Below are 25,169 nucleotides of genomic sequence, written 5' to 3' on the forward strand. Positions count from 1 at the left end.
GTGACTTTTTTATTTCTTCATCCGTGACAATCTCAAGCAAGCTGACATTTTGGATGGGAGTTACCGAACTAGGGATATTGTCAATGACACCTGCTATATTGACTCTTGAAGAACAATATAATTCTTCAAAATACCCTTTAACAACATCGGCCAACCCAGAGTTCTAGTCACACCATTGACCTGAGGAGTTTTGCAGCTTAGTAATAGCATTTTGCCTTTTTCGATTTGTTGCTGAAGCATGAAAAAACCGACTGTTATGGTCTCCTTCGCGAAGCCAAAGTTGTTTCGATCTCTGACGCCAAAATACCTCTCTTTGAGCATAAACCTCAAACAACTCCTTTTCAGCATTTTTAACCTCGGCTATAGAAATATCATCTCTACCTCCTTTGAAATGAGCAATTTGCTTTTTCCAGTGATGAATTCTTTGTTTAAAGTTACCCGTGTAACTCTTACCCCACTCAGCAAGGTGACGACCACAAAGAGCAATTTTCTCTATAATTGTAACAGAGTTATTTATCTCCCAAGTGTCTTTTACGGTTTGGATACACAAAGGCTCCCTAAGCCATGAATTTTCAAATCTAAAATGCTTAGGTTCAGAATTGAAATTCCTAGCAGTAGGTTCAAGTAAAATGGGACTATGATCAGAGCTAGTTACCTCCACATTTACGAGTTTTGCCGTGTTGAATATCGTGAGCCAGCTATCAGAGACAAGTGCACGATCCAACCTCGCTTCTATCCAATTCGAAGATCCTCTTCCTTTCTCCCAAGTATAAGGATACCCTGAGAGAGAAAGATCAATAAGACCACAATCCAATAACGATTGGTTGAAGCCATCTATGAGCCAATTTGGATAAGGGGAGCCTCCTCTCTTGTCCTCTTGCGATACTACATTGTTTAAGTCCCCAATTACACACCATGGCAAGTTATTGTCAGCTGAAAGTGTGCGTAACAGGTCCCAAGTTCTAGCTCTCAGACTTCGGTTGGGTTCTCCATAGCAGCCCGTTAAACGCCAGTTGTTTCCTTCAGCAGTGTGAACTTTAACATCAATATAATCATGTGTATACCCCAACAAAGTGACATCATCCTTATTTCTCCAAAGTAAAGCTATTCCTCCACTTCTCCCTTGAGCATCAGCCGAAATAACCCCATCAAACTTTAGTTGGGCCCTAAGCCTTTCAACCTTTTCTTTTTTACATAAAGTCTCACATAAAAAAACAAAGTTGGGTCTCTTTTGGAAAACAAGATCCTGAAGGAATTGTAAAGCCCGTGGGTTCCCAAGCCCACGGCAATTCCAACTCAGAACACTCATAATCCTTGGTGGGCCTGAGAACCAGGACCCACCATAGATCCGTTTTTTGATCCATCAAGCACATGATCAATTCCTTCCACCTCATCTTCCTCCATTAATTCTTTGCCATTCTGTCCCAATCTCATTTTTTTAGAATCAACGATAATCATGGCCTCATAAAGGAAGTTTTCAGCTAGTGTTTCCTTATTGGCATTGACTAACGCAATCCCTTGTTCCTTGGCAATTCCTTTGTGAACCCCCATCCCCTGATTGATGCTATTTATTGCAAAATCTCCTTCAACAGTAGTGTTTTTATCTTGCAATCCCTGATTGCTCGTTGGAGTAATTGTAGGCGCATTAACTGCAGTAACATCATCAGCAAATTGAACATCCGCCGTCGTGCCTGTTCGGAGCCATCTAGCTCCGATCAACTTATTCTTCTGTTTAGGCTCAGCTTTCATCCACAAGCCATATGGTTTTTGAATTAGTTCCAAAGGAGTATCGTAGAGACGCGAGCAAAATCTCTCGGAATGGCCTATAATGCCACAGATAAAGAAAAATGTGGGGATGAACTCGTATTTGAAATCAGTCCATAACCAGTCACCATCTGGTTTCTTCAACTTCATTCTCCTCTTCAACGGTTTTTCAACATTAATACTAACTCTTACACGCAGATAAGTTCTCCAAATTCCATTAAAGTTCTTAGGATCCGACTTAACATACGACCCAATATAATTAGCAACTCTCTGGACTATAGAGTCAGACATAAAACCAGGTCTAAGATTATGCAACTGCACCCATATATCTAGACGACAAAGCTTCACTAACATAGGTTCCTCTCCCTTCTTGAGTCGTTCAAAAACTAGTTGAATCTTATTAAAAGTCCAGGGACTCCCCTCTATGACTCTTTCAATATCAGCTTCATGATAGAATTGAAAGAGGTACAGATTAGTTTGGAGTTCCTTCACGAACATACCTTTCCCAGGTTGCCATAACGATGCCATCGTGTGTTGCATGGACAGAAAATCAATAACTCTGCTTGTTAAGAATTTACCCACGAGACACCATCTATCATCAATTGGTTGACCCACATCCTCTGCTAATTCACATAACAGGGCTTCTTCCTCTTCTTCTTCCAGTTGTATCCTCGAATAGCTATCCTCAAAATCTGGTGGCAAAGTACTACTAGAAGCCATAACAAAACAAAGTTTCTGTCTGTATCACCCAAGGATTGAAATAACGTCAGAAAATCACTTACACTCACGCTCACATTCCACTCATGTCATAAGACAAGACTTTTTTTTATAATTCAATCCAATTATAATTGATCGATCTAAACATAATTGATTAAATAAAATTGAATATCTAATTATAATTGAATCGAATTGAATGTAAATTTTAAAAATCTAATTGAATCATATCAGTTTCAAATAAGACGTCTAATCTAATGAAAAACTGATCAAACCGATTTAATTATAATTATATTTTTAAAAAATAATTATTAATTTTATTCTAAATTACAGATGTGTTTATAAGTAAACATATATTTTCAAGTATATATGTGTAGATGTTAAGACGTATAAAGAGTATGATAGCATTATTATATAGATTGAATTAGATTTGTGTATTATCATATTTTAATTATGTGATCATAAAAATTAAATTAGACTAATAATTATTATCTATTTTAGATTTGTGTGTTTATTAGAAACATGTTTAAATTTTGCTTATTTTATCTTTTTATTTTTAATGAAATTTACCCTAAATAATGATTAAAAATGATTAGATAGATTTGATCTAATCCAATAAATAACTAGTTAATGCATTTAATAGTTAAAATCGATCCAATCCAATATATCTATTGGTTTAGATCAATTGAGTCAATTCGATTGGATTGGATCGATTGATAAAATTCAACACTCAATAAATAGGAGTTTTTACAAAAATACTGAATTTTGAGCAAACTTTACAATTTTACTATCACATGAATTTTTTTTACAAAAATAATGTTTATTTATAAATTAACCGTAAAACAACAAAACAGAACAATTAAAACAACAGTAGAACAACTAAAAAATAATCATAGAACAATAGTAAAAACTTAAAACAGTATACAGTATAAAAAATACACAATATTTTTGAAAAAAAACACAGTATTTATAAATCCATTGGATGTGAACTCCGATGAACAATCCTAGTTTGGCTTTGGCGTGTTTGTTTCAACTATACTCTCTAATTCTCATTCTTATGTCGCCTCTAAGAATTAGGTAGAATTACATTAGACAATTACAAAACATCACCATTTTAAGCTAATTAATGTGATTAAACTATGTAATTATTAGGGGTGTTCATAAAATAGTCGATCCAATTCAATCCGCAAAGTGCGGATATCTACACTTGTGTAGATTGGATTGGATTAGAAAATTCAAAATCTGCACTTGTGCAGATTGGATGTTGATTGACATGTAAAAGTAACCGATCCGATCTAATCCACACATATTTAAAAAAATTAAAAATTATATATACAAATAACATTTTAATGTAAAGAAAATAGTAATTTAAAAGTCTAATATATATATAATACAATTATATTTCAAAACTTAATAAATCAAATGTATATTTCATTTTTATATATTATTTTTTTTCTACATACAATTTAAAACAAAACTAAATATTTCTTTATACAGACAATTTTTTTTGTCTTCCTTTAAATTTATTATTTGTTATTAGAGACATAAAATAACAATAATTTGTTTTGCTAGTTATGTGAAGAAAAAAAATAGTTTTTTCATAAATATTAAATAATTTAATGTGAAAAGTAACCAATCCAAAATAACCGATCCAATCTGCACTTTTACAGATTGGATTGGATTAGATTTGAACTATTGTGCGAATTGGATTGGATCCAAAAAATGAAATCCGCACTTAGTGCGGATCAAATGCACTATAAACAAAATAGTACAGATTGGATTGGTCAAATGACTATTGACTAATGCCTTTTGGAGTTTTTATTAGTGTACTGAAGTTGTGGTGTGGGGGCAGTTTGGTAATTTGGGTGTTGTGTAACGGTGGACTGGACAGTGGGTTACCTGAGATCAATTGAAAATATGGAGAGTGAGTGTCGACACTATTAGTGTCATCACCATATTCACCAATTGAAAAAGTAGTGAGTAAAGCTTCAACCTTGATTGAATAAATCTCTGTTTTCCTCAAACTATGTCGACATTCTCTTCTCATAATCACTATTCTCATTTCAAAATCCAACCTTTCTTCCACTCTACTAGTTGGGCTCCATGAAAACTATAATGTCAAGTTCTGTTATAAAAAGAAAAAGAAAAGAAAAAGGGGAAAGAAAAAGGGGATTGGGGTTGAGGTTGATTTTCATGGAGCCCAACTAGTAGAGTGGAAGAAAGGTTGGATTTTGAAATGAGAATAGTGATTATGAGAAGAGAATGTCGACATAGTTTGAGGAAAACAGAGATTTATTCAATCAAGGTTGAAGCTTTACTCACTACTTTTTCAATTGGTGAATATGGTGATGACACTAATAGTGTCGACACTCACTCTCCATGTTTTCAATTAATCTCAGGTAACCCACTGTCCAGTCCACCGTTACACAACACCCAAATTACCAAACTGCCCCCACACCACAACTTCAGTACACTAATAAAAACCCCAAAAGGCATTAGTCAATAGTCATTTGACCAGTCCAATCCGTACTATTTTGCTTATAGTGCATATGATCTGCACTAAGTGCGGATTTTACTTTTTGGATTCAATCCAATCCGCACAATAGCTCAAATCTAATCCAATCCAATCTGTAAAAGTGCAGATTGGATCGATTATTTTGGATTGGTTATTTTGGATGAACACCCCTTGGCGTCAAACATTTTTCACAATATGGTGTAGGGGTGGTATGTTCTCCGATGCAGAGGGTTGTTATTACTTATTAGGCCTGTTGTTCTATCAAGGCTCATTCTTGTCTTCGTGGCTGGTTGTTTGGTGTCCTAATGGTCAGTGACAAAGCCACTTATTGTTCCATCATCACTCGAGTAATGCAAGACCATAAACATCATGATGAAAACAAAAGTATCCCATTCCAGCTCCCTACTATTACGTAATTATTATGAATAAAAAATGAAATTTCTATCTTTAAAAAAGGGACAAAGTAGAAGCATTTCAAGTAAGAAGACCTCAAGAAATACAATGCCAATGAATAGTACAAAACCTAAAGCACCATCCCATAGTGCTGTCCTAAATGTTTTCCATCTGAGTTTCCATTGGTGTGAAGGGAATTCTTCTGGGTCTGTAAATTACCCAGTATCCCACAAAAACAGATCCACATAAAGAGACTACTGATAACAAAAGAGCAAAAACACCAGAACCAGAGCTACTTGTTCCTGTTCTTACCACAGACCTCCCCGGAATGACATCTAAGGATATCCAATCACAGCTAATAGAAAAGTGTCCAGAACCATGCCATGGTAACCCATCCGGTGGATACCAAAATGCAACTGACATCTTGCTTGTTTCGCCGATTGTGAATTGAGCATCCTGCATAATGAACCGGGTAAAACTGTATCAGTTCTAATTCTAGCTGTCAAGTTTAAGTAGGCCATTTCTGGTTTTTCCTGAAGTCAACTCAACAGATATGTCCATGGAAATTATTGCACATTATTGTAAAATCATGTTAAGAATAACATTCAGTGAACATCATACAAATTTCCACATACAAATCTTATATATAGACACACACGCACACAAAGGTATAGGAAAGAAAACAGAATAGGAAAATTAACCAGGTTGCTAAAATTTTAGTTAAACCTGTTGTAGACGATCCAGGGTTCTTAAAGGCCTTGAGAATTCATAAAAATAAGTGCCTTTTTGACCATCTTTGGCATAAGGACTATCTTCCTCCACAAAACCTGTGATATGCTAAGTGATATTAGTGTCAAAGAAATAACATAGTGTCATAATACGGAGTAGGAAGAATGTGGCACATATATCAGCACATTAAAATATAAGATAAACATATAAAGCACAGAGGACACATATTTGATATAGTTAAAGCATAGTTTTCATAGACTGGAAAAGCAAGCCTTTGAGTAAGGGTTTTCTTATCTTTAATTAGACTAATAAACTTCTGAAAACTGGTAAGCTAAGGGGCCCTTAATACAACTTAAATACTATATACTGTTAATAAAGGTCCATAAATAAAAAATATTGTCTAGACAAAACATGAAGATCAGTTAAAGGACAATATGACATCCTTTCTTTGATTTTTCAACCCATATTTTTTTTTTCAAGATTTGGCAAAACAGTGCACCTGTCAACTAAATTAAGTGTCCAATGTCAAGATATCAAGGAAAAGTTAGAGCTTTACAAGTATACCAGAAATATAGACTTTACCTGAGTGCAGTGTGAAACTACTGTGCCACCATGCACCTTTCCAATCATTCTGGGAGCGAGAATCGTTTCCTGAAAATGTAAACAATGAACAGCAATAATATGCATCATTAGAACTCATATAAATAAAGGGCTAACTTCCAGAGGAAAGGAAAGAAAGGGAGTGGGAATCAATATAATGATTATCCAATGTAACTAGGATTCTTGAAGTTTCTTCGCGATGTATTGCAAGAAATGAACAAAAATTAAAAGATGATATTCTATGCCTTCCAGGGAAGACAAGATAAATCCTATGTAAACTTTACAAAGATGCCTCAATTAAGGAGCCAGCAACAACTATTAACTAAGGTATTTCTCATAACCAAATTTTTACACCAAGAAGCAATAAAATATTGACAAAAAAGGAAAATTGATTGTTTTACTTCTAATAGTGTAGAATGGGACTTTCTTTGATTAGTTCTTTATGGAAATGCAATACACATCACAGCACTAATCCATGGAACCTTTCCTGGTTATGCTGCATTTCTTTTATTGTTCCAATTTTTGTAAAGAATAAGCCCCTATATTAGCAGCAAGCAACATATTTTTTCTTAAAAAGCAAAGGGAAATATAGCGTAGACTGATAGTTTAGATACCTGAAGGACCCTTTCCATCTATGTATCTACAGTGTGGGTTCCAAGCATAGATATCAACTAAATGGCCAAATCTGCTCAAAGAACGGTAAACAAATAAGATTTAAATTAAATTAAATATCGTTATCGAAATCAATTGGCCAAATGTGTGTTGCTGTGTGAATATTCTGAAAGATGGGATTCTAGTGCATCACCTATCATCACCATTCCCTTCTCCATTATCTAAAGGGTTGCTACCATAGAGCCTTCCTGGAATGGCATTTCCAATTGAGAAGTGCATAATGTCAACTTCATGGCCCTTACAAGTCTTGCTAGTGCAAGAGCTAACTCCTTCCTTACACCCACCCATCTAACACAAAGAAAACCATTTTCGGGTTTAAATTTTAAATATAAAAAAAGGATGAGAAACAACTATTCTATTTATGAAATTAGTCCACAGTAACTAGTAAGTAACTTACATTATGATATGAAGCATCCTCACCAATTTGAAACATCAAAGCAACAGATGGACATTTTTTGTTTTCACTTCACCACATAGAACATACCCAAGTAAGAAAAATGCTTTACACGTAAGAGTCAAACACTCAAGAAGACATGGAAGTGATTGATATCCAATAAAACATAAGGGTCTTCTCTTAATCTCCCATACACACAACACCCATTAAGGGATTAAAAAAGGAAAGTATAATGTTAAAGCCAACATACAATAATTGATGCTAAAGTAGCTGAAATGGTTAGAAATGTGATTCATAAGGCAATATGACAAAAAAAGATAGAAAAATATTATCATGACGCTCACTAAATCTCAAAACACTAATTCATTTTATCCTTGAAAATAAAAGTCTCAAAAGAGAGAGACTTATAGATTTCAGATCATAAATACGATAAAGATAAATGCCAGTTTCTCAATTAAAACTTAAAAGAGAGAAAACGAATGAAAGAAAGTTTTTCCCGAGAAAATTAGTTCATACCCTTTCGAGTACACATAGTCTCCATCAACTTGGAGCATAAAGTACATATCATGGCCATCATGCAAAGCCTGTCATATCATATAAAACCAAGATTATACTTCCAGTCCACCATTTCTGAGTTCAAAATACAAAATTAAGCATAGAAAAAACAATACCTTAACGGTCATTTTTCCATCTTTGTACTCGTGTTCGGCATCTGGGTCGAGAGCGGGGAGGAGAGAGAACTCAAATCCATCAATGTCTTTCCAATCGTCAGTGTGACCATCGAGGGTGATGAAGCCGGGTCTGAACTCGGCAACGAGTTGGGTTTCCGAGTCGTCTGAGTTGCAGCTCCACTCACCCGATTCTTCGTGCGAGTTGACCCGTCCGATCCACAAGGAAGAGGAGCCCAGTAATGAAAGTATTAACAGGACTCGAAACATTGTAGACGATGAGATGAATTGATATGAATTATTGACTTTTATATTTGGTTTTCTTTCTTCTTTTAATCGAAAATAAGAACTCGAGCAACAAAGTTCCGAGGCTAAATTTGAATAGATTAGTTTGTTAATTGTTACTAAAATTAAATTAAACACCCTATAAGAAAATATCATATCCAAATCCCATTTCTGGTCATATAACTACATTGAAATAGGATAATTAGGATTTTTACTCACTATTTTTTTAGTAGTTAAAAATTTTCATGAACTATTGAGATTGTTAGATTTAAATTTTTTTTTTCTAATTTTAGTAAGAAAAGTCATGATAAAAATTCAGGGGCTTAATTTAGTATATGTCAAAGTTCGAGAAACATAATTTGGTAGATATCAAAGTCTAGAGAGCATAATTTAGTACATGGACAATCACAAAATTAGTAAAATTGAATCAAATTGAACCGAAGTCCTTAAATCTAATAATTTTAATAGTTCAGAGGAAATTTTTAACGGCTCAAAAAGTTCAAAGAACATAATTTGATACATGTGAAATTCAGGAACAAAAATCTTAAACATAATCAAAAATTACAATTTTCATTTTTCATTTTTTTTTCAGTCACGCTGTATCAATTGGACTTTTATAAAATGATGTCAATTTTCAAATATATAGCTGAATAATTATTAGGCTTTTTTTTATATGACTAAATAATTATTGGTTTTATATCAAATACATAATAAGAATCTTATTGGCATCCTCCTTGTTTTACAAGCACACCCTCCTAACACTAGATCTCGAGGGGTTAGATTTTCGGCACTTTGTGAGCTGGTAATTTTAGTCGTTGGGCGATACTTTTTATTTGGTTTTGTTTTGTAAAACATTTGTAAAATAAATTTAAGATTCCCATGTTTGTAAATCTTGTATTTTGATTATAAGCAAAGTTATATTTATTATAAATTTTTTTTGTTAATCACGTTTTTTTAATAAATCCTTCAATTAGCAAAGGCTTGTACAGTAATTAAAAAAATATTGTAGTGCGCTTAAGCTAGTAGGACGTTACAATTTTGATATTAGAGTCGTCAGGTTGTTCTCCGAAAATCGTCAAGGTATGTACAATCATCATCAGAGATAAGCTCGACTCACGGTTCAGTAAATCTTTATGTGTTTTAGCACTTTAGTTAGTCAAGCATGATTTGAAAAAATGATAGAAAGCATGTTAGCAGTTTTATATCAAAATATGACCATGATTAAGTTTCCATGTATGCGGTAGTTAGATTAAAAGTTTTCATTGTTATCTGACCGACCTGATTTATGGGTTCGCAAGCTTGTCCTATAGATATGGACACCTAGCAAAATATGAGGGGTTGGGATAATATAGTTGAGGTTGGTGGCCTTCGATGAATCAGAATCCCCCTCATCCTCGTAGAAGAGACATAGGCTGTAGAAAGGCTCGTGGTGGTGGTTATGCAAATTCACCACAGGCTCTGCAAGATTGGGAGCAGAGGTTTGCAAAGATGCAAGCCAGGATTCAAAGTCAAGATAAGGAGATTCAGAGGTTAAGACAACATGATCCTCATGTTGCACCTCATACTTATTAAATCTAAAGGATCTCAACATAATATATATTAAATCTAAATTACTGAAAGAAAGATTATACCTCTTGAAGCCTATCATGATATCTTTGTTTCTTTTCGTATAATTATCGAACATCCAATCCAAGAACTTTGTTGAAGAATCCACACCTTGATCTTCCAAGCCAATCTCAACACTCAGGAATAGAGTGAATTATTAGATCTTATTTGGATGAATAAATTTAGGTATTACAGTGTGTATGTTGGAAATATTTTATCAGGATTTAGATTTACTAACATGTATGCTGGATTATAATTCTATAATCTAACATCCTAAATATGAATTTTCTAAAAATAATGAATTAAACACGTAAAGGTATAGAAAACTTACATTGATGGCAGCTAAATAAAATAACTCATTCCGTTCAGATCTCTAATCTTTGATCCTTTCTATTGCAGAGTATGATCAAGATCTGAACTTGAATTCTCCTGCACGTAACAAAAGACTACACAGTCTTTCACACTATCTTGAGTATTGCCTTAAAATATGTGGGCAATTACTAAATCACTCAAGGGCTTAAAATTGACAAGAAGAAGAAGAAGAGAATTCAAAAATAATGAGAGCTTTATATACTTTCTATTTGTCTGACAAAGTGAGCCAAATAATGTTCTAAAAATAAGAGCTATCATATTCTATTTATATGATAGCTTTATGGTTAGGTTTAGAATTAAAATGGAATAAGAAAAGATAAAATAGTTTTATTTAAACCATGTCGGCTGAATTCTTATATGGGCCTAATGAGTTTCAATTTTGCCATTTAATTGAAACTTATCTTTCTTTTCACAAATACTATTTTTTTCATTCTAACTTTATAATGCCAATTTTATCAATTTAATAATTATAATTAATTATCAAATAATATTTTTATTTAATTTATTTATTAATTAGACCTTTTAAAGTCTTTTAATTAATAAACAAACCCTAAATTCTCTTTTCCTTCTCAAAAAGCCCTATCTTAGTGAAATTCATAAATAAGACATAGTCTTATCTAGAATTCTAATCGATTAATGAAATCAATTAATTGAGTCTACAAGACAATATTATTTCAAGTAGTGTGAAGACCATGTGTCTATATAATTAAGCTCCCAAGAAAGAATTTACCAAGTAAATTCTCTATCTTATTAATTCCTCCTGACTCCACTATAGACTCGGAATCGCACTCTTGATTACATAGAACTCTCTATACCAAGTATGGATACGCTATAAATTATCTATTATTTCAATTTAAATAATCAATGATCATTTATTGATGATTTACATCGAGCAAGGAGAAATTACCATTTTACCCTTCAAAGTATTTTATCCTTAAAATACTTAGCTACTTGTAAATGATATTTCAGTAAACTAATATATTTGCTGAAATGAGTATTCCACCATTTAAACTCGTTTAGCCAAGCTCTAAGGAAACCATCATTTCACTACTATGTGTTTATAGAAACTATAGATTCTATATTCATGATTAGCGCTCTCACTTAATTGCACTATCGTGTTCTCGAGATGTAAGTGTTGGTCAAATCCAATTGGTTAGCTTTAAAAAATAAGTCAAAGAACACATGTAATACATTTAAGCCAGAAGATCAATCTTTAAGTAAGTAAATATCCCTTAAAAATAGGAAAAACCACTATTTTATCATATATTTAAGTTACAAAAATAATTAATTAATATTCCTAAAAGACAGGCAGATAGTTTGGGTTTGAATCCCTACTTTCGTGGGTTGTTAGAGCTGTCCTGTAACTGAAATCGAGTTGTGACCCATCCAGAAAGATGGTTGCGGACCCACCATTCAATCGGGCTTCCTTTGATGCTCTTTACCTGAGCTGGTCGGTCTACCTTTTGCTTGGGGTTGGTCGGCACATAGACTTCCTTGGCTGGCCAGGGTGTGGTCCGGCCAAACCCTCCTGGTTGGCCATTTTCTCGTGACTTGGTCTTGCTCGAGTATTTGAATCCCTTGTCAATTGATGTGTTGTGCATGGTGACTTTGCTCACCTATTGACATGATGTATTCCACGTGGCCTCGGTCTTGCCTACATGGACATGCCACGTTATGTGGGCAAACATTGGGATAACAAAATCCCAAGCAAAATCATCGATAACCCATATATAAAATGTCGATATCCTATCGACAAACTTCAAACTTTTAAAAAAATAACACCTAACTAAAAGTATCGATAAACTATAGATAAAATATCGATATCCTATCGACAAACTCATGACTTTTAAAAAATTAATTAATAACCAAAATCCCAAACAAATCCATCGAACAAACCATAGATAACATGTCGATATCTTATCGATAAACTCAATACTTTTAGAAAATTAATTAACAAACACAATCCCAAACAAAACCATCGACAAACCATAGATAACATGTCGATATCCTATCGATAAATATTAAATAAAATTGAAAAACCAATAAAGCTAAAATTATCAATACCCATTTGATTTTTAATCGATATCCTATCAATAATTCATCGATAACACTGTAAAAAATAACAGACCACATAAATAGATCAAAAAATTTAACTAATCTTAAGAACATACATAAATGCACATCTAAATATATGAAAATGTAATATTTTTCTTTAAATAACTAACCTTTTATTTGAGTATGGTGTTGGTGGTGGCGACTGTTTGAATCTGTGGTGGAGAGAAGTGGGTCTCTGTTATTTGAGCTAATATCGTTGTGATTTCATGGTTGGTGGGGGAGAGAAGTGGCTCTCTATGTTTGAGCAGGTCGATTTTGGATTTGGGTGGTCTTTGCATCGGAAGAGGTCGGTTTTGGGTTTTGGTTTGGGAGGTCGAGAGAGAGAGAGAGAGAGAGAGAGAGAGAGAGAGAGAGAGAGAGAGAGAGAGAGAGAGAGAGAGAGAGAGAGAGAGAGAGAGAGAGAGAGAGAGAGTGGTGGAGTATTTAGGGTTGGGAGGTTCTCAACTGCTGGTCTGACGTGGGAAAGAGAAAGCATGTGAGGAAGAGGAAGAGATAGAGTAAAAAGAGAAAAAAAAAATTAGATGTGAGGGATATTTTAGGTAATATTTTAGAATATTAGTATTGTTTTGTATAAATTAATAAAAGGTCTAAAATTTAGTATAGGAATATTATTTATGTATACAAAATAAAATTTCTTTTTTATTATCGGAGTCATTTTTAAGCATAGAAATTTAAATTTTCCTAATGCAAATAGAAAAATGAAGTTTTTTTTTTTTTTTTTTTTTTTTTTTTTTAAAGGCATTTTATAAATAGAAGTAATGTTATACCTCGTGGTCATTACAAAAGATAGTAACCGGTATTAAAGAAAGATCTACCATACCGGCTATAATGTTAGCAAAAGTCCACTTGGCTACATTATGAGCCATAAAATTACAAGTTCTAGAAATAAACGAAAAATTACAACTTAACATAAAAGTAGAGAGTTGTTTACAATGGCACACATAGTTATCAATTCCCCAAACAATGCCAGTACCGTCAAAGTCTTGATAACTGTCTTGAAATCACTCTCCACCAAAACAAAACGATGATGCTGCGAAATGGTAGTCTCCATGGCTAGTAAACAAACCGCAACTTCTCCAATGAGAGGATCAGAGAAGTTGAGCAAGTTTGTAGCCAGCCACAAAATAGACTCCAGATGATCACTAGTAATGGCCACAACGAACATGGAGTCGCAACCAACTTTGACATCGCAGTTGATCTTGACCTAATCATTTGGAGGCGGCGTCTAAACAAGAGACCCAACAACCTTCAAAGAGGTAAGTAACCAAGATCCATAATCTGCATAACAAGTAGAGATAGATTCAATATAATGTATAATGCTACTCATAACATTCTTGTGTACCTTGTCATTGTGCACTCTCCAAATCGTATCCACCACAATTGAAACATAAATGAATAATTTTTCAATGTCCACCCCTTTATACTTTAGACTCCATAAGAAATTAACCCAATCCCATATACGGGCTTCATAATTCAAAATAAGCATAACCCCCCAAGGGAAAGAACACCAAAGATGAAAAGCAAAATTACAATAGAGAAAGAGATGCTCCATTGTCTCCTTTTCCTCACCGCAAATGGGACAAGAGACCTTCTCAATATGCATTCTCTTCGCGAGAGAGGCACAGATAGGTAGAGCATTTGCCATATTACTCCACCAAAGGACTGATGCTCCAAAATTTTAGAGTTCCAAAGTTTATTCCAGAGCGTCAGGGCAACACTACACAATGGAGCTCGCTCAAGAGCTTGGATAAGGTAGGCAGACTTGGTAGAAAATAACCTATTCGATTCTTTAGTCCAGACCCATCTATCATTCTCTTGACCACTAGGCTTGCCACCTTTGATTATGTTATTAATTGTTTCATGGTAAAAAAAGTTTGAGAGCTTTGAGGTGTCCCAGTCCCCATTCGGTAAGAGTAAATCCACAACTAACCTCAAGTCCTTCGGCGGACGGGTAATAGGCTTAGGGAAGAAATCCCAACTATGAATAACCCACGGGTCCTCCCAGATATTCGTCTCTTTCCCATTCGAAATAAGCTTGCACACCCCTTTCTTGAGAATTTCTTTAGTACACACTACGTTCTTCTAAAACCACGAATCAAAGCTCTTAAAAGTACACGCCAATAACTTTTTACCTCTAAGATATTTGGCCCTTAAAACTTTACAACACTACATCTGGTCCTCATTTAGAAGAGCCCAACCCCACTGAGCTAATAACGCTTGATTCATTTCGCAACACTTTCGAAAACCAAGACCTCTCCGAGATTTGGGAAGACACAAGTGATCCCAGGCCTCCTTTTAGATACCACGTATTCCTTATTCTTGTTAATGAGCATTTGGTCAATTTTATTTTATTTATTTTTTTTTTAAAAAAAAAGAAGAGAGGCTTCAAAATTAGTAAACGACGTGTCGTATGTACCAATACCGAAAGTCATCTCACTAAGAAAGTCTTGAAAAAGAAAAAAAAGAAAGAAAGAAATCCAGCCTTAAACCCTCCGCTAGCACCAGAGCAAGCAAGGGTCACAAACAGTCTGCTGTAGTCGTAGAGAGCCAACGAGAACCATTTCAATCCATTTTCTATTTAATTAATTAATTTTAAGTTAAAAAAAAAAAAAAATGTGAATGATCAGATCTGTTTATTAATATCACAGAATAGTAGGAGAGTAGTAGCGTAGCCCTTTCTCTCTCAGCTCCAGAATTTGGGAGCCAAAAACCATGAGAATCGTCGAAGCTTTATCACTCTTCTTCTTCTTCATTCTTTTCTCTTCATTCTCTGCTATCTCCGCCGATTCCATCCATGGCTGCGGTGGCTTTGTTGAGGTCAATCTCTATTTTCCATTTCATCGATTTATTTATTCGATTTTCACAGCTTGTGATTCTGATTTTGGTGGCGTGGTTTTTTTTCTAGGCAAGTTCGTCATTGGTCAAAGCGAAGAAGGCTAGCGATTTGAAATTGGATTATTCGCACATCACGGTACTTTCCGCCCCCCCTTTTTTTTTCAATTGAAATTTTGACTATATTATATTTATCTATGTATGCATGTGTTTTGGCGTTAATTCATCTGGCATTATAGTAAACTTGTATCTGTTTTACTTGAACTTTGTGCTGAGAACTTTTTAATTGGATCTGAATTCTGCTGGTATTTTAGATTGAACTTAAAACACTTGATGGACTTGTCAAGGAGAGAACTCAATGTGCTCCCAATGGTTATTACTTCATTCCAGTATATGACAAGGTATTTTGTTAATCTAGCAGTCGGACACTGTTTTGTCATGAATTTTTACTAACTCTCAGTAGTCTGGGGGGCCGGCTCTAGCTTTTCTGTGCTAATTATGTTAAGTTTTTCAATTGCAGGGTTCCTTTATTATTCAAATCAATGGACCAGACGGTTGGTCGTGGAATCCAGACAAGGTTTTTAGAAATTGCAATTATTATTTACGTAGTTCCTTCTCAAATTTTGTGCCATGTGCTCCGTTCATAGGGAATCAATTTTCTGATGCTCAGATATTTTCTTGCAGGTTCGAGTAGCCGTTGATGATACTGGCTGCAATGGCAATGAAGATATCAATTTTCGGTTTACGGGGTTTGTTTTATTAGCTCCTGTTTTGTATTTCACTTTGTATTATTTTGTGAGCATATGATGTTTGGACATGGTTAGGATTAAGATACAAATTACTTTTTGTACAATTGGCTTAAGGTTTACTATCTCTGGGAGAGTTGTGGGAGCTGTTGGTGGTGAGAGCTGTCCAATTAAAGAAGGCGGGCCATCAGATGTAAAGGTTGAACTTTTGTCTCCCGGTGGTGATCTTGTTTCTTCAGTTCAGACGTCATCAGGGGGAAGCTACTTGTTTACAAACATTATTCCAGGTATGAAAGTGCTGCAATCACTTGCCCAGGAGATTTATGAAGTCGTACCTTATATTGTAGCTAAGCTATATTAGAAATAGTCAACTCATCAAGTTAACTGCAGGTTTCCTTGTGGATTTCTACAACTGATCGGATTTTCTTTAAATTTGTTTTCCGGATTTTTCATAAAACCATCTCTATTTTTTCAATTGATAGGAATATTTTCTTACCTGTGTGTGTGTATTTTAATTATGGATGCAGGAAACTATGAATTACGTGCTTCACACCCTGATTTTGAAGTTGAGACTAGAGGTTCAAAGGAGGTTCAGTTTCTTTATCTTTCACACTATTTCCTTTAAAGACTGACCTTATTATTTTCTTCTCCTTTCCTTCTCTGCTTGGGCTCTTATCATTCATTACACTTTTCTTTTTTTGAGGAAAATCTCTCATTACACTCAATATGACGGCATGCATTATATGATTCAGTTCATTGAAACAAGTCATCTTGTCTTTCAGGTGAAATTGGGCTTTGGGAATGGCGTAGTTGATGATATTTTCTTTGTCTCTGGGTATGATATTCGTGGGTTAGTTGTCTCTCAGGTACATTTTTTTTTCCTTGGACAGTGGCTGGATAAAGTGCAATAATTATGCTTCACTTAACTCACTTATATCTTTTAATCTTCTGTCAAGTAGGGAAATCCAATATTGGGAGTTCATATCTATTTAACCTCAGATGATGTCTTAGAGGTAGATTGCCCCCAAGGTTCTGGTACTGCCCTTGAAACAACGAAGGCTCTTTGCCATGCTGTATCTGATGCTCAAGGAATGTTCGTGTTTAAATCCGTACCTTGTGGTAATTGTCCCTGTCATGGTGCATGTTTAAAGCATTTTTTTTCCCACCAATCCTTAAATGCTTGCCGAGCATTGGAAACTCATGGGCTTTAAGTATTCTTTAACAAACTCATGGGGCTATACTTTATCCCCTAATAGGGTTGAGCTAGTTTCAATCACTGTTTTTTGCTGTTCATCTCAAGTGCTCTTCATTTGTATTTAAGGGTTTTTGAAGGTAACAGATTCCATTTATTTTACCACTTCCAGGAACTTATGGGCTTGTACCTTACTACAAGGGTGAAAATACAGTTTTTGATATTTCACCTCCTGTCATGTCAGTGACTGTTACACATCAGCATGTGACAGTTCCACAAAAATTTCAGGTAACAATATGTAGTAGCCAATACGGGCTTTTCCCTTTTTTATTTAAGCATTATATGTTTGTAAAATTATTACTTTTTTGGTGTTGAGATCATTTAGAAAGAATAATAGATATTTTTTATCCCATTTTGTGCTGCTCTGAGTTAATTGCTGTAAGAGTTATTCAAGTTTAGCATACCTTTTACTTCTTACAGGTCACTGGATTTTCTGTTGGAGGCCGAGTCCTTGATGGACATGATGTGGGAGTGGAGGGTGTTAAGATTATAGTTGATGGTCATGAAAGGTCTATCACTGACAAACAAGGATATTATAAGCTTGACCAGGTATAATGATGCATTACTCTCACAGTATAACAATTTTGTCTAACACTGTTGGGGTGCAGGCGACTCTAGCTTTTAAAAAATAGCTTGACAAGTACACAGATTCAGAGACATAGAAGAACAAAAAAGTAGTATTTTCATATGAAATCTGATTTCAAAATCTTCATGATTATTGTTATCTTTCCTTGGGTTATTTATCAGGGTTAGCATGGTGATTATTATTATTATAATATTATATTTTTGTATCACTGTTGTGTTTATTCAATTTTTTATCATTTATGGAATTGTTGAAAATTGAGGTTACAAATCTAATGTGTTTAGGTTACATCAAATCGTTATACGATAGTGGCTGTGAAGGAGCATTACAAGTTTAGCATTTTGAAGGATTATCTGGTGTGTTTTTTTAACAATGTTATTTTTCATACTTATTTTGATTTTCAGCATTTTTTATTTTTTTCTTTATGTGGCATTAACAAGTTATACCGAATTTATGTTCTTATTCCTTGTTTTGTGTTTGCCTTGTTATTTAGGTATTGCCAAACATGGCTTCAATTGTGGATATTAAAGCAGTTTCTTATGATGTATGTGGTGTGGTTCGGATGGTTAGTTCTGGTCACAGGGCAAAGGTAAAAGCTGAATTCCTTTTGTTTTCCTGTTCGCTAACCCAGTTCCGCGTCCTTATAGGATTTAATTTGACACATGAACTGTAGGTAGCTTTGACTCATGGACCAGAGAATGTCAAACCTCAAGCGAAACAGACAGATGCCAATGGAAACTTCTGCTTTGAGGTATACTGATGATGGTGCTATATATATTTTATCAATTATCTAGAATACTCATGTTTTTAAGAAAAATGTATTACTCTTGTATTTTGAGTATTTTTGTTGGTCAATTTATTATTTAGACTTTTTTGTTCTTATAATATCAACTTTCTTCTTACTGTCAAATTGTCCAGGTTCCAGCAGGTGAATACCGTTTATCAGCTTTGCCGGCCAAACCTGACAGTGCTTCTGGACTGATGTTTTTACCACCTAGTATTGATGTAGTGGTTAAAAGCCCATTGCTAAATGTTGAATTTTCTCAGGTGAGTTGATGTTTTCTTGATTGTTTACTACCAATACTAGAGGAGTTGATAACAAAAATCCTTGGATATCAAATGCTCAATTGATGCTCTTTATCTTCACAAATAACAAATGTATCTCCTTGGAATTGCAATATTTAATTTACTCAAAACTGACACTTAATCCAAGATATATAACTGAAAAAATTAAATAGTTCTGGATTAAAGGAGTAAAGAAGAATATGGATAGAAGATTTAAAGAAAAAGATAGTTTTACACTATTTGTTTAATATTATGATTTTTTTTAATGAACAATATGTGTTTAGTAGTGCTGTAAGAGTCACTTAAAAAATAAAATTAATTTCACCAAAATAGATGGAGGTGTGAAACTATCAATTTGTTAACCCAATGGAATATATTTATTATTTATAAAATGGAAAAGATATATGTTTCACTAAATTAAATAGTTTTTTTTTTTTAATTTTTCCCAGTCGATCTCTCATAAGTATTTGTTGAAAGATTTGAGCATTCCTTTTGTTGTTTCCCCCACATGAACAATAATCCTGTTCTCTCTGTTGGATGCGTGCTTTTCAATTTTTTCATAACATATTCTTTGGATTTTAATACAATATTTCTCTTTCAACAATTAAGGCTTTAGTCAATATACTTGGTACGGTAGTATGCAAGGAGAAATGCGGTCCATCTGTTTCTGTTACTCTTTTGAGATTGTCTGATAAGCGTAACAAAGAAACAAAGGCGGTTAGTCTGACTGATGACAGCAACGAATTCTTAATTTCCAAAGTCATCCCTGGAAAATACAGGCTCGAGGTTGGTTTTTAAAATATATTCCTGCTACCTTTATTTTATATAGGATACATGTATTTTGCGTTTTTCTACTCACATCTGATTGTTAATAAAAACTTCTTTCTGCTACAATTGCACATGAGTTTTTCATGCTTGTCACTGATGCTGAATCTTTCTTTTATCTTAGGTCAAACACAAATCCCAAGAATCCATGGGTGGGGAAGATAATTGGTGCTGGGAGCAAAGTTTTATTGATATTGATGTTGGTGCTGAGGATGTACAAGGAATTGAATTTGTTCAAAAAGGTTACTTGGTCCATATTATTTCCACACACGATGTTGATGCTCTTATGACTCAACCTGATACATCTCCTATAAATTTGAAGATTAAGGTATCATCTGCTTATTATGTTTTCATGAATACCTCTCACAAAACATTGATGCTCATGGATTTACTTTTGTTACGTGCAGAAAGGCTCTCAGCATATCTGTGTAGAGTATCCGGGAGTGCATGAGCTATATTTTGCTAATTCATGCATTTCCTTTGGAAGCTCATCCATCAAGATTGATACCATTAACCCATTGGTACAATGGCTTACAACTATATTTTCCCTTTGTTTAGTTCTTTTGTAGCTTGCTTGTGGTAAAAACTTATCTCTGTGCTTATATCATGATTTGTTATTTTGGTAGCCTGTCCATCTGAAAGCAGAGAAATACCTCCTTAAGGGACAAATCAAAGTAGTGCCAAGCTCACCTGATCATGTGTCTGAGTCACCTGAGAATTTCATTGTGGACATTTTAAATAGTGAGGGCAGTTTAATAGATAGTGCCATATCTAAACTTTCTTCCAGTGGAGATGAAACAAGTGGTGCTTTGTATGAATATTCTACTTGGGCTAGTCTTGGAGAAAAACTTATATTTGTTCCTCGGGACCCAAGGTACACTTTGATAGTTGGATGTCTTGGAACTGTGTTATTTTCTGATTTTTTGATCTTTCTCAGTATTCATCAAATATTTTGTCATTCTAGTCACTCAATGGTCTTCGTAAGTCCATTTGAATAAGTGCTGATTATCATTGATACGCTCATATTTAAGCAGGAAGTCACTCCTAAATGTTTAACTTAAGTATATCTTTTTATTTTTTAATATTCCTATTGATCATTTTACTACTCTCTTCCTCATTGTATTATAACCCTTATTTGTGTAAGAAAACAGATATGGCTATTTTTACTGAGCTGCATTTAGTTTCTGATTATGAGTCTAATGTTTGCCATTATGTATTGTAGAGAGAACACGGAGGGGAAGATATTGTTTTATCCCAGACAAACTCATGTAAGGGCAGAAAATGGTTCTTTTTGTCGATAGCTTTTGATTGTGTCATCAATCATATTGATATCCATATTTGTGTTGCAGGTCTTGATTAAAAATGATGGATGTCAAGCTCCCATCCCTCAGTTTTCTGGTCGGTTGGGCTTATACATTAAAGGATCAGTTTCTCCTCAGCTCTCTGGTGTTCATATAAGAGTTCTTGCAGCTGGAGACAGCCAAGTAGCTCAACTTAAGAATGGCGAATTAGTACTTGAAACTGCCACTGGTACAGATGGCTCTTTTATTGGAGGACCTCTGTATGATGATATTGACTACCATGTTGAGGCATCGAAGGTCTGACAACTTGATATTGGATCTGTTACCTACCATGTTATGTCATAAGATAGTTTGGATGAGTTATAGATCTGTTTAAGTGTTGACATATTTTTATCTTATAATCATTTAATTACCGGCAACTGATTGTTGTTTCCTTCATCTGTTATCTATTGCAGCCCGGCTATCATTTAAAACGACTTGGAGCATATACATTTTCTTGTCAGAAGCTTGGTCAAATTTCTGTACGCATATATTCGAAAGATGATGCTGAGGAACCAATTCCTTCTTTGTTGTTATCGTTGAGCGGTAATGACGGCTATAGGAACAACTCAGTATCTGAAGCTGGTGGAATGTTCCTATTTAGTAACTTATTTCCTGGAACTTTCTATTTGCGTCCTCTGCTGAAGGTACCCTTCTGGATTAATTGGATTTCTTTTCTGCTTCTTTTCCCTTTTTTCTTTTCTGCTAGGTACTTCTAATTTGGGGGGTTATGTAAATCCTGCATGGCTACTGAGGAATTTTTTTATCTGTATGAATTCTCTGTATCTATTAGTCTTTAGGTTGTACAATTTCTCAAAAAAGGTTTTTGGTCAGCACGTTTAATCTCAAGCTTTAGCCAGGAATGATAGGTTTTGTTGGGCTCTGAACATTTTATATTTTCATAAATTTCTAGTTTTTCACAAGTCACAGTTAGAAATTTTGTAATGCACGATGACCCTATGTTTTAATTTTTTCTTTAATAGCTTCACTTGGCGACCTTATATTGTTCTTGCAGGAATATGCTTTCTCTCCTCCTGCTCAGGCGATAGAACTTGGTTCCGGTGAGTCTAAAGAAGTTGTCTTCCAGGCCACTCGTGTGGCATACAGGTATCATGTTTCAGTCTCTTTTGTTATTTTCATCTAGTTCCTCACATTGAACTCTAGTCATCTTAAAAGCTATTTTCGAAAGAAGAAAACATGCCTTTATTTGTAATGTGAAGTTAAATATATGTATATATATATTTTCTAGTGTAAACGATATACATTTGTCATTTGATTTTTGATCCTGTGATCTTGTAAGGACTTATTAAGATTGTTTTATTCTACTTTCAGTGCCATGGGTGTGATTACTCTATTGTCTGGCCAACCAAAAGAAGGTGTGTCAGTTGAAGCCCGGTCGGAGTCAAAAGGCTACTATGAGGAAACAGTGACTGATTCATCTGGGAGCTATCGTCTGAGAGGACTTCTTCCCGACACCACTTATGTCATTAAAGTGGTAAAGAGGGACGGTCTAGGAAACAATAAATTAGAGAGAGCATCTCCTGAATCTATAAATATCAAGGTTGTTCAATCATTCCTCCATAAATTTGATATCCAAATAATATTTTCTAATGTTTTGTTTCACTAATTTGACCATGCTGAATATGTTTGTAGGTTAAATCAGAGGACACCCGAGGATTGAATTTTCTCGTGTTTGAACAGCCTGACACTACTATTTTAAGTGGCCACGTTGAAGGGAAGAAAACAGAGGAACTACAACCACATCTTCTGGTTGAAATCAAGTCAGCTAGTGACACATCTAAAGTCGAGTCCGTCTTCCCTCTTCCACTTTCCAACTTTTTCCAGGTGAAGGACTTACCAAAGGGTAAGCACCTTGTCCAGCTCAAGTCAAAACTTCCATCGAGTACACACAAATTTGAGTCAGAGATTATTGAAATTGATTTGGAAAAGAGCTCTCAAATTCACATTGGCCCATTGAAATACTTTATTGAAGAAGATTATCAAAAACAGGTATCATTTTTCTCTCTAATAGATTAGTTGATACTTGTAACCTTAATGCTCATTGTCAGACATGATTGAATCATTTTTTTTCTTTTTTAACAGGAGTTAACTGCTGCACCGGTGTATCCTCTTGTTGTTGGCCTTTCTGTGGTTGCACTATTTATCAGTATGCCAAGGTACTATGCAGTTTGATTTTGATTTCGGACTCCTGATGTTTAATGACAAGATAATGATTATTATTATTCTCTTATGCCATGAAGGTTAAAGGATTTATATCAAACTGTGGGAACACAAACACCGGGATTTAGCGCGGCCGCAAAGAAAGAATTGCGAAAACCAATTTTGAGGAAGAAGACATACTAATTACCAGACAATTGTTTTTGCCCCCTATACAAGGAAGGCATCGAGATCCAGTTCGTCTGGTTTCAAAGTTTTCATTAGTTGATTCTAACCAACATTTACAGTAGTTGTAGAAAGCACATTATGATAATTTTTTGATGTGGGCTTCTTTTAATCACCACTACCCTTAGGGGTTTAGTTTAAAATATTTATTATCTTCCAATTTTTATCTACGTTTCTTACTAATAAAAACTTATGTTGTATCAAAATTTTAGTCTCTATTTAGCTTTCTCATTAGTTTTTGGAGAAATTTGGGGCCATAATCCTTAAGTTTCAATTAATATACATTTAACCTCCTGTATTTTTTTTTTTGGCAAAATCCTTAACTTAGTTTTTGTTTGCAAATCAAATGTATCAGTTAAATTGATCCAAATAATTTTAATTATTTTAATAACTTTCAAAATTATTTACAATAATATAAAAAAAATTAAAAGTGATAAATTTTTTAAGCATATTATAAAATAAATAAAAAATTAAAAAATAAACTGAAAAAAACCTGAATTTAAAATCCAGATTCTTTCTATCAATCTATACTCCTTTCTCTTTTCTTCTTCTCTCCCTCTTCTTGCACAGGTGACTGCCCAGCTCGAGGGTGCAAGATAGCAAAGGCGGAGGACGGCAGATCAAGGAAAGAGACAAGGTACTCTGGTCATCTTGACAGAGAATTGCGTGAGACAAGGGTTCTTGGCCACTCGTGGCCTCTGTTCTCGCCGACATCGATGGAGATTTTGAATGGAGGTCATCATACAGGTTGATGGAAGCAAAAGAGATGAGAGCGGTTCAAATATAAGTTTAGTGATTTTCTTCTTTTCTATTTTTCTTCATTTCTTGTTCTTGTTTGAGATTTGGAATTGGGATTTTTTTTATCTTATTTTGTAAGTGATAATGTTTGAAAAATTTGATTTTATATACATACATTGTCCCAAAAATAATACACTAAACATTAGTATATCATAATTGTTAGAATATGCACATTTTTTCTAAACTTAAAATTACCCCTCTCAAAAACCCACCAACTCGACTCTCTCTCTCTCCACCCGAAGCAACATCCCAACTCAAAAATCCAGCCACAACCACCGTCCCAACCCAAAATCGTAGCCAGACCACCGTCTTAACTCGATCTCGCAACCAAGACCACTGTGACTACCCAAACCCCGACCACAACCATGTACATAGATGTTTAAGGTAAGATTTGAATCCCTTTTTTAAAATTTTATGCATGTGTTTGTTTTAGCATTTAATTGTTCATTGATTTAGGGTATATTTTTTTTTGGGCATTTTACAAAAATACTGGATTTGG

General features: G+C 34.5%; 2 protein-coding genes across 2 annotated transcripts; one reads left to right on the forward strand and one right to left on the reverse strand.

Moving 5' to 3' along the window:
* Window positions 1-5,366: 5,366 nt before the first annotated feature.
* Window positions 5,367-8,871, reverse strand: LOC133031820 (uncharacterized). The gene is made up of 8 exons (XM_061105522.1): window positions 8,453-8,871; window positions 8,298-8,365; window positions 7,785-7,851; window positions 7,521-7,675; window positions 7,330-7,400; window positions 6,698-6,766; window positions 6,113-6,213; window positions 5,367-5,842 (listed from the first exon to the last, which is right to left on the reverse strand). Exons 1-8 carry the CDS (start codon window positions 8,717-8,719, stop codon window positions 5,543-5,545), a joined length of 1,098 nt encoding a protein of 365 aa, XP_060961505.1. The 5' UTR covers window positions 8,720-8,871; the 3' UTR covers window positions 5,367-5,542.
* Window positions 8,872-15,342: 6,471 nt separating this feature from the next.
* Window positions 15,343-24,078, forward strand: LOC133032808 (uncharacterized). Its single transcript, XM_061107323.1, has 27 exons — window positions 15,343-15,643; window positions 15,732-15,797; window positions 15,973-16,059; window positions 16,179-16,235; window positions 16,343-16,407; window positions 16,522-16,691; window positions 16,932-16,993; window positions 17,187-17,270; window positions 17,364-17,523; window positions 17,769-17,884; window positions 18,077-18,205; window positions 18,524-18,595; window positions 18,733-18,828; window positions 18,913-18,990; window positions 19,158-19,286; window positions 19,914-20,090; window positions 20,254-20,457; window positions 20,537-20,650; window positions 20,756-21,003; window positions 21,352-21,397; window positions 21,479-21,727; window positions 21,886-22,116; window positions 22,485-22,576; window positions 22,802-23,030; window positions 23,123-23,479; window positions 23,573-23,646; window positions 23,731-24,078. Exons 1-27 carry the CDS (start codon window positions 15,539-15,541, stop codon window positions 23,831-23,833), a joined length of 3,600 nt encoding a protein of 1,199 aa, XP_060963306.1. The 5' UTR covers window positions 15,343-15,538; the 3' UTR covers window positions 23,834-24,078.
* Window positions 24,079-25,169: the final 1,091 nt, after the last annotated feature.

Source organism: Cannabis sativa, chromosome X (assembly GCF_029168945.1).
Source record: "Cannabis sativa cultivar Pink pepper isolate KNU-18-1 chromosome X, ASM2916894v1, whole genome shotgun sequence".
NCBI classification, from domain to species: Eukaryota; Viridiplantae; Streptophyta; class Magnoliopsida; order Rosales; family Cannabaceae; genus Cannabis; species Cannabis sativa.